Source organism: Pungitius pungitius, chromosome 15 (genome assembly GCF_949316345.1).
Source record: "Pungitius pungitius chromosome 15, fPunPun2.1, whole genome shotgun sequence".
In the NCBI taxonomy this organism is placed as follows: domain Eukaryota; kingdom Metazoa; phylum Chordata; class Actinopteri; order Perciformes; family Gasterosteidae; genus Pungitius; species Pungitius pungitius.
In genome coordinates this window covers 4873032-4883635 of record NC_084914.1, presented here as the reverse complement: position 1 = coordinate 4883635, position 10604 = coordinate 4873032, and the positions used below count along the sequence as shown (strand labels likewise).

Here is a 10604-nt window from a genome sequence, read left to right as displayed (position 1 = left end):
GACATTTGATTCACTGTGGACCCTGTCTGCCCTCGGATGAAGGTGGGTACGACGGTGAGGAATTTAGTTTGTATTCTTCAGATGAGGAAATGACACCCGGATACGACATTCCTGTTTGAGTGAAGGAGGTGTGGGAACAACACTGGAGCCTGGAAAATAACGGCCCTCTTTGAGAGAAAATGGTCTCAAAACAAACATCCAGCTTTCACCCTTTTGCTTTTGGGTGACCTGAAAATGTCATTACATTATTCCTCAACTAAAGTAAATATATATCCAGCAGTTGTGTTTCCTCCCAACGGTTTGGTGTTTTTACTCTGAATGGTAAAATAAAGTCCCCCTGGAACAGAGATCCAATTGTGTCCCCGAACCTCCTGGAATTTTGGTCATCTCTCCGAGACGAGGAAGCTCTCCCTCTGATCAAGAACTATGAATCCTTCGTTCTGTTCGCTCTCTCTTCTGTCCGACATGACAAAAGCCTGTTTGGGGTCGATGACGGCCATGGCGTCCTGACTCGGAGCCTCCACCTCGGTGTAAGAAGGCCGACCGGAGCCTCGCCTGAACTTCACGATTGGCCAGCGAGTCGGCCGCCGCTGAAGGAAGCACGACAGGAAATGATCACAAGGACAATTTGTGTTCTGCGGAATATGCTTGTTACCTTGCACAGGGTGAATTGTACTGGTTATAAAATGGGCAGAATAAAGTGGCACTCACCGAAAGCATTAAAATCCTTTAAATAAACATGATTACAAGGACAAACAGAACAAAAGTGTTGGAAGAAATTGGAAATGATTGCTTTGAAAAAGGGGGCTCTCAAGCGGATGGACTGATGATTCACTGACCTCCATGAAGAAGAGGCTAGCGCTGGAGGTGGGGTGTTTGTACATGTAGACGGACGTCAGGACGGCTGCGCCCACGATGACCATCGCCATGACGATGCCTGCGAGTAGACCAGTCTGCGGCCAATCGGCGCTCACTGCCGCCGGCTTCTCGTTTCCTGCTGAAGAGAGTCGGGATGAGTGATGCCACTTGAAGCCACAGTGAGGAATGTGCTTCTCTTTCTCGGATACAGCTATAGAATTAAAAACAGCACGTGCATGGAGACGTTGGCACTTGAACGATGTAGTGGATACGTTTTTTTGGCATCCAGCGTGGAGGGTTCAGATGCTTCATTTATGTGCAAAGAGATCTTTGTCATCTAGGAAGCGAAAGACTGACATGATAGCAAATTCAGTAAGGTGGTTTGAATTTTTGAGAATTGGTTGTCCAAGGAATTTTAATAAAACTACGGACCAGTACGGACCGTCCGGGTTGAAGTTCTAACCCATTAAAAAAAAAAAAAAAAAAACATGGCGTAGTCAGGGTGGAGGACTAGGTATTTATGTAGATACAAACCTCTCAATCTAAAAGGCACTGACAACTAAGTAGTAGCCATAAATAATATATTACTTTACTGGTACTCCCCCTAAATCCTATGCAAGGATGTCATTTCATGTCTTTATGCACATTAGACTTTTGTGCATTCGTAATGAAGGGATTAAAATACATCCTTTGTGGACAATGAGATTAAGCATTGTGTAATTTAATCCGGGGCAGTATTTCTGTGATTGTCAAATGAATCTCAAACATTTTGAGACTAGCAAAAAAACTAAAATGATTTTATTGAAACTAACATAACAATATCCATAACAGCCTTTCTGACACAGAGTGCATTGAGTCGTCATCCTCCAGCAAATGAGGATACTATGTAGTATTTAACATGGCGCTGGATACACTCAGCTAGGAGCTAACGGAAGGCTGGGAAATAGCTGACCTCTTGACCCTGTCACACTTAACAAAACACACTGGGCGTGGAAACAATGCAACAAGTATTAATTCATGAGATGGTAATGACGCCCTCCCAGTGATCCTCCAAAAACAGATATTGAGTGACATGAAGCTTTCAAAGAAGATGATTCTATTGCTGAGAAGTCAACCCTTAATCTGGATGAATCAACATCCAACCCAAAAGTAATAAATATCTTATGATGATACAATAACTCTGGAATTGAACTGTGTGACAGGCGCTCCGCCATGGGGGAACGGTTCCACCGCTAACGAGTTAATTAAATGTCCCCAAACTAAAAACCACGTTGGTTTGTGTTACTCCAGACAACCTGAAAGCCTCTAGTCAGCTCACCGTCTGCAGGTTTGCCGGTTGGAGGCGGTGGAGAGGACCCTCCTCTGCTGCTGTGGGGGGGGGAGGGTTTGTTGACGGAGGACGTTTTGCGGGGGGGTTTGGAGGTCATGCTGGAGGACCTGTGCTGCTTTGTGGTCATTGGGACCAGGGTGGTCGTCTGTGCGGGGTGGCGAGATGTGCCGGTCGTTCCGAGACACCCGAGATCTCTTCTCTGGGGAGACAAACATCGGTAAACTCTCTTTTGTGAAGACCGACAAAAGTTCTAACACGGCTCAACTTTCTATAATTGACTTAAATGCCCAAATGGTGACAACCTCCTCCGGGCAGCCGAAGTCGACCCAATCTTGCCGGTTACGATCAAAGCCACTGGAGCATCTAAGAAAAGGACGGAAATACTTTTCATTTTTACCCTCACGAACATTAGAGATACTATATTGACAAAATGTTTGAAGGGTAGGTCGACAATGCGGCTTTTCCACAACTAAATGGTATTAAAGACTTTTGCAAGAAGTTGGCGATTTGTATGGTTTCCTCGGTGGTTTAAATACTTATGCATGAAGTCACGTAGAATGTAGTACTAACACTGAGTACTTCAGGGCAGCATGTGGAAAAGTAACAGGGATAATAGGGCTTAAAAGTGTTTTTTACCATCTCGACACAATCCCTATACCATAATGAAAATCCATTCAGCCAAATTAAAATGAGGTTTTAGAAATATCCACTCAATATACAGAACAAAAACATTTTGCAACAAGACTTTTTGCAGCAAGACTCACATTCATCTAGGATCTAACATTCGTATTCTTTAATGCCGCCCTGGGTTTAGATTAGGATTGAATAACATTATTTTTGTTTTTTAAAGTAATAAAACGGGTCGGCATGTGCTGCGAGTGCTCCCCGGTTTACCTTCGCAACCGGCTGCACCAGCTGCAGTTAAAGCCGATCTGAGAGGTGACGCAGGGACCACAGCTGGAGAACTGCAGACATGCTGAGAAGAAAGAAACATGAAACAGTGAGGCGGAAGAGAAGGCCTTGGCTTCTGTGAATTCAACCGAAAAGCATTTGGACAGGCCGCACTGCAGCGTAGAGCCAACGTGATACATACTTGGGAGAGGCAGCATCTCCACGGCTGTACAATTTGCAATTTTGGACTTGAGGATGTCGACTTTGTGATACTCATAAATGGTTCTCCTCCGAACATCTGGAGTACATCAGGAAAGATATAATGTTGTTAATTACTAGTGCGATCCAATGTATTGCTTTGCTTAAGGAAAATGATATATAAGAAAATACATTTTATTAAATACACCAAATGTGTCACTCACTGGGGATCTGCTGTATCTCATGAAGAACCACAAAAGCATCCGACAAGCCCACCTTAACGGGGTGATTGTGTGTGCTGATGTCGTTGATGTCTAAAGGAATCTATCAAATAAAATACAAATGAAGTATCATTTCACAGGTTGTGCATTGACAGAAGACCCAAGACAAAACGAGAGGTCACCTCTTTGTATGCAAAGACGATACGTCCATCGCTGTGCAGAACGGCCTGGAAGGTGAAACTACCGAGACTCGTGTTGTCCTGGAGGTAAACCCGGTTCCACTGAACCACCAGTGCGGTGCCTACATAAAAACAACCATCACAGACATGTTGTATGAATACTACACAGGAGACCCAACAGACAAAAGATAGATTGGCCTCTCTTACCGTTGTCAAAGTAAAACACAGTAGAGTTACTGGACAGGCTCGGGTCAAGATTGGCCATCAGAGGAGCGATGTACTGAGTCGCTGTGAGCATTCTGTGAAGCACATCTCCAGTGTAAATGAAACCTGTTGAGAGCCAAACATTCTGGAGTTACTGCAGTCATTCATGTGGGACGAGAAACCAGACAAAGGGCCCCTCCCTCCAACAGTAAGAACCCAATAAAAGAAACTGCATGTAGTCCGTTTTTGAAGTGATCCACGCTACTGAAATAACACCATTGACAATTCGAATTTAACTGAACATCAGAAGGAAACCTGAAGCAGGTTACAGGTTATACGTTATTTTAAAGACTTACCTCCAGTTGCCACTGTGATTTCTTTTAGTAAATGTCCATAGAAAGGGAAGTTGAAGGACAGATTCACTCTCTGGATAAGACAAAGGGATTATAAACTGTGTTTAAGATGTACATATACACTGAGAAGTAGAGATGCACTAGCTGTAGCTGAACTGTGTGCATGTCGTTTGTGTCTCTGTAGGAGTTGTGCAAAGTCTGAATTGTGAACACAAAAAAACCCTTTGATTTAATGATGTAAAATAGATTATAAAACCTGTTACTGCGACTAAGAGAGGGTTGATTGTGTTTGTGGTAATACAGTGTGATGCACTCATCAACAATTCATTGATACAATGAAATAAATTATTTGGAATTCAAGATCTTAAAAAATGTTCACATTTTCATTTGGGAAACGCAAAATAAATAAATGAATTATTTTCAATGAGAATTTACATTTAAACTGTGATGTCTTACCTCAGCTTGTCGATAGGTGCTGGAGAGAAAGCCACAGACTTTCCACTCATCCTTTTCCATCTCATTGATGTTCACCCACAGCGCTTTACTGGCTGCGTCTCCAGAACCGTAGATTTTAGATGTATAGTAAGCATGATCAATGTCCTGTCCAAAGTGTAGGGATTGAAATCACTGTTAAGTGTCATGTTAGGTAAAATTTTCCAAAGGAACAAAAAGGCTTCAAAACATCTGGTCTCTGTGAAAACAAATCCTTTATAGTGTGAAATTTATAGTGGAGAACTTCTTCATAAATCTCACCCAATTGTTACCTAAATGTCCCAAACTAGCATCCCATATCCAAAAAAAACTAAATACACCAACTACCACAAACATCGTTGGGATATTATTTTCAGATATAACAGTAGTTCTCCACAATTTTCTTCATTTGCAAAATATCTTAACGGAAAATAACTTTACCACAATCTGTGTGGAATTGTTGTGGCCCTCGGCCAACAGCAGGTGTGGATCGGACTCCTGTGGCCTGTGTTGGTCTCTGTAGTGGCCCCTCTTATCTGCAGCCCAGCCCGGGGCCCCAGACCTCCGCTCCCCGGGCTTATTGTTCCCTGCGACGACATATGGCCGTACGTCTGGGGGAGACGGCCCCTCTGTGTCCGTACGGTAGACTCCTGACGGATCAAATAGATGGAAGTCGTTATTTTTAGCTTTATATGATTATCTTTTGCATTTTTTTTACTTTACATCCCTTTATCAGCTAAATTGCTGACTAGGGCTGCAATTTTACGATGGTTCTCACAAATCAACGAGAGCGATTCCCTCATTAGAGTGCTCATCTTCATCAGGTGTGTCAGAAAGACTACAGCTGGACCATGTGGCCTATAACTACATTAGACGGAACCCCATTATTAACCATTATAAGCGGCGACGAGTGCATGCTATCAGGTCGAAGTCGTTGTCTAAGACATGTTATAGCATTTTCCCGGAAACTACATTTAACTCACCAAGCTCCTGAAGCTCAGAGGAAATTGAACGTTGCCGTGACAACCGCGTGTGAACTGGCAACGTCATTTCCGTTAGCTGTTAGCCAAACATACTATCTATTCCGCTAGCTGTTAACCAAACATACTAACTTAGCGTTACATGTTTCGTTTGCCGAAACATAATCTATTCCGATAGATGTTAGCCAAACATACTAATTTAACGTTACATGTTTCGTTTGCCGAAACATAATCTATTCCGCTAGCTGTTAGCCAAACATACCGCAAAATGCTATCCAGTGGGGGAGTGGGCTGTGTTGTCAACAGTGGCCCCTACTGGCAGCAGAATGCTAACGCACGAGCAATGGACAAACAAATGTTTATCATGTATGCTTCCAAGAAAAGAAACATTTTTTAAGTTGCCTTAATTCCAACACACCGAACTTAAATTTAAAGGGATGATTCAACGTTTTAATGTTTCCAAAGATACTAAATATTTCAGGCTGAATTGTTTAGAATTTTTATAGAATTCACATGGTACCTAGAATATTTTTGGTTCGAATATTTCACCAGAAAATCCCAGTGGCGCACAACATTGAGGCTACGATACTGAAACAATAAGGGAACCTCCCTGTAATGGGAATGTCATAAGTGCACACTGCATCTCTGGTTCAGCATCTTCTCACATGCGACAGGACATAAACAACCCCCCCAGCGTCATCCCGTCATTCGACCCCTTCCAGTGAATAACTGTGCGTCCGACTTTTTCTTTTCACATCGGAGGGCGAAAGCATGCTTCACATTCTTCACACCAGCAGGTCCAGGAGCAGGCATGTGAGGGGCAGCGTGTTGATGCTCCCTGTGCTACTATATCAACCAACGCCCGGGTATTGGCATAGATCAGAGTATAAAATCAATAATAACATGCGTGAGTGTTATATTTTCATTACACTGAAACCCTATCGTGATATGTGTACGCACATTTACATTTTATGGTTAGCTTTAACAATAGGTTCAGGTCAAAATAATATTTTACTTCTATGAGGCATTGCAGCACTTACTGTATTGGGACAGCTTTAACTGTACAGGGCAAACTGACCTTCTGTTAACCCTCCACCGCATTTGAGCAGAATCAAGAATAGACACATTTTGTAAACTTACCATAAGCGGATTTAAACTTCGTGAAGCTTATTTGCAACTGAAAAACGAAAACCAGTGCAGTGATGAGGTTAGCGGTGTTCGTCAGGGTCGTCGGCATCCTTCCTCTCGGCTCGCTACGCATCGTCAAGCGCAACGTAAAAATGTTAAATAACGTATGAATAATAATAATAATAATAATTAAAAAAAAGTAACCCACTTGTCTAATTAGGAAAACAAAAAAACAGAGACGAGACAAACGTAACGTTTCTCATCATGTTGATGGTCTTTTTAAAACTTTCAGATTGTAGGTCCGTGCATCATTTCGACACCTCTACAGGTATAGAACTTTCTTCTTTGAGTTTAGTCCCAATGCTGCCTTCACGTACCGTCGTAATTGCTATTAACATGAGCGCAGGGATAGTGGTGCAGGAAGTAGAACCGATCACTTATATAAGCGCTGCATTAGAGGTGAATAGTATTATAACTACTCGTTAGGCAGAAAAGTGGATTCTGTAACTGTTACTTTTTGCTCTCAGAAATGTCATTTTTAATTCTTATCTTTAAATAATAATTTACTGATATACTTTACACTTAACAGTGTTATATAAGACTGCAACTACTGATTATTTGTTTTATGGATTAATGTGCTGATAGTTTTCTCAATTAATTGAAAGTGAAGCGTTAGAATTACAAAGAGCAAGTGAAGGCACCATTTGTTCGTCCCTAACGTTGTAATACAATGACGTCCCCACTAGGTGGTCCCAATCAAAACAAAACACACGTGAAGGCCCTGTGTTACTGTACTGAATCAAATTTAAATGGGTTATTAAGAAACTACGGAACCAGATATATACGTTATACGGTACTCTTCACACGTTTGAACCCCACATTTACTTAAGTATAACTACTCATAGTTACAAAACACATTTAAAAATGTATGTTCATTATGTTGGAAATGTATCAAGTCCTGTTCATATGTCTACATTTAGTTTTACTTTTTAGTAGTATCTTTGATGCATTACTTTTTCTTAACAGTATCTCTAGGTACTTCTTCGTCTTGCGAGAGGCATGAAGTACGGTATTTTGATTCTGATTTACCTGCTAGCTGACATTTTTTTATTATCAAACTGGTGAAACTTGTTTGCAACAATGAAACACAAACACTACACACAGCAAAATCCAGTTCTAAACTAATATGGTTTTTGTAAGAACATTTCTGAAGCCTTACATCACAATCCTTCCCAGGCAAATAATTAAAGGTGTATTCTGGGTAACAATACAGCATAAAAACTCTAAATGTATCCACATTTAAACTAAAGGGAAATTAATCTGAACCAAAGGCAGGAAAGACAGGTTTGGTTATTGTAAATATATCTAGAATTGAATTCTCCCGAGCATGATTTGTATCAAAAGCAATTACTTGCCAGAGTTGAACTAAACAAGGGTTTATCAGAACTACTCGTTAATGGTATAAATCATGTGAATGTCAATAAATGCCACGTTTATATTGTATATTTGATGATTTTAATGCAGTGTGCACTGAAAAGACCCCTTGTAAATTACACTTCAGAGATAAAACATTACCAAGAATTATAATATGCATGACAACAAGACACCTGAGGCCTTTAACTTGTTATGGCAAAACGACAAGAATAAAGGTATGCCAATATTCAAAATCGAATGCGACAAAAGGCAATGTTGTAGGGATGGAAAAAGCTGTTTATGTCTTCAAGCAATATTTTACATTGCATTAAAGTTCCAAGTCATCAACTCAATACATCAGTTGAAGGGACACGTGAATGTATGAAAAACAAACAAGCTCTTCATTAAAAAGGCGCAGTTCCAAAATATAATCACTACCTCACTTTTCCTGGGATGCTGGAATAAATAGTTGTGAACAAATTATGTTCAAATTTTAAGTACATTTTTTAGACTAGGTGGGCATTCGGTTAACAAAAGCACAACACTCTAATTATTCCATAATTTAAATCAGGCGAATGTAGAAATGGAGGCCACGTGAATACAGGGGAAAATTTAGTTTAATGATCTCGGTGACAATAACATTAGCACCGGCATGTGTCAAATTTGTCGCAATCATTCCACGGTATCAAAATTCTTTCTACAATTTATTCATGTGTACAAATGCTAGTGACGGCACCTTGAAATAAACAGATATTTGTGTCAAGAGATGTTGATGGCATGAGAAATTGTGAAGGGCAACCTTCAACTTCAAGAAAAACCCAGCAGCTCCACTTCAAAGATGAGAGTGGAATTTCCTGGAATGACGGGTGGGTATCCTGCAGCGCCGTACGCATAGTCCGGCGAGCAGGTCAACCTGGCCACCTCGCCAATGCTCATCTGTGGAGGTGAAGAGCAACATACATAAAAAGGCTATACTGGTTCAATATCAATTCAGGAATCAGGAAACATTTATTACCAAAATATGTCAAGACATACAAGGAATTTGGCGGTTGCCGCATAACAGCAGAAAATTACCATACAATAATAGAAGACGGCACCCCAGCTTTGGTTGCATATGCAAATAATTAGCTGTTCAAATGTCTTTCGCCTGAGGAGCTACGAAAATGTTATGGCACTTCACAAACGTTCACGGCAGGTATTTCAGAGGGAATTAATATGAATTGAAATCAACCAGATGTGCAAATGTAATCCCTAAACCAAAAAGCTGCAGGAGTAGCAAAATGCTCAGGATCTACATAATCTTTAGTGGTTAGGCTTACCTTCGCCACACCCTCATCCCACGCACGAATGACTTGCCCCTGTCCAATGTTGAATTTGAAGGCCTGTCCTCGATCCCTGGAGGAGTCAAACTTATTTCCATTTGTCAGCGTGCCTGTCCAACAACCAACAAGGAAAATACATTTTAAACATGTATACACCACGTTGAGACAAATTGTCTGGATTATGTTGAATTAACAGTCACGACTTCAGGAAAGACCTATTGCTCAGTGGCTTTTCTTACCGCGTTACCGTGGCGCTTTGACCACAAGCCGAGTGCCAAATAATCCCATTATATTCGAGAAAAGACGACATATTTATGGTCCGCCTTTACATATTCCAAACTAGACAAAAGTCCGTGCACCAAACGCGTAGTAACTCGCAGTGTACAACACATTTAACGTTAGCTTAGCACATACATGGGAAACAAGTGAGGGCGGCTAACGTTAGCAGAGCAAAATATTACGCTGTATAAGATGGCGAGCCTTTGGGAGCTGGGACGCATGTTCTGATGAACTGGTACGGAGATAGCCTGGTCGTAGCTCCCGTTCCCAGCACTTGTGCTAAGCTAAGCTAACGTCACCGTAAACATTAGTGTAGCATCGATTCCCTCATCTAACGTTACCTTTCGACCAAAGGTTAATTCAATTAAATATGTGTTTAGTCGAGTGGGTAGCAATTTCTATTTAAAATTGAAATAAATGGAGCAATGAAACCACGTTAGCTAACGTTAGATATTACCAACGTAGTGCACGGAAACCTTCTGTCCCTTCTTCGGGTAAGACCGTCCTGCAATGAAAAAAAACGTAGATTGAGAACCGGCAATGTATATAAAAAGGAAATATACGTCAGGCATAGCGTGTTAGGAATAAACTGTATATATTTTTACCGTCTCCTGGTCTAATGGTTTCGACTTCTACGCCCATTGTTCTTTCCGTGTAGTCTTCCCTGCCTTTAAATGCAGATTATACTCGCTGTAGAAGTGAAGCATGCGCGAGGAGAGCGCGTCAGAACGTGACGTAGGGACGGACGCCTGCGGCGCGGAACCCCCGCACCTCTTC

At 41.4% G+C, this 10604-nt stretch overlaps 2 protein-coding genes across 2 annotated transcripts; both read right to left on the bottom strand.

Moving 5' to 3' along the window:
* Positions 1-383: 383 nt before the first annotated feature.
* On the bottom strand, positions 384-5755 carry LOC119209316 (plexin domain-containing protein 2-like). Its single transcript, XM_037458558.2, has 13 exons — positions 5689-5755; positions 5147-5355; positions 4691-4834; positions 4238-4307; positions 3885-4007; positions 3681-3799; positions 3502-3601; positions 3282-3377; positions 3083-3164; positions 2491-2551; positions 2177-2387; positions 840-997; positions 384-590 (listed from the first exon to the last, which is right to left on the bottom strand). Exons 1-13 carry the CDS (start codon positions 5753-5755, stop codon positions 384-386), a joined length of 1647 nt encoding a protein of 548 aa, XP_037314455.2.
* Positions 5756-8502: 2747 nt separating this feature from the next.
* On the bottom strand, positions 8503-10589 carry LOC119209480 (peptidyl-prolyl cis-trans isomerase FKBP1A-like). The gene is made up of 4 exons (XM_037458868.2): positions 10433-10589; positions 10285-10332; positions 9546-9658; positions 8503-9162 (listed from the first exon to the last, which is right to left on the bottom strand). Exons 1-4 carry the CDS (start codon positions 10467-10469, stop codon positions 9034-9036), a joined length of 327 nt encoding a protein of 108 aa, XP_037314765.1. The 5' UTR covers positions 10470-10589; the 3' UTR covers positions 8503-9033.
* Between the last annotated feature and the right edge of the window lie 15 nt (positions 10590-10604).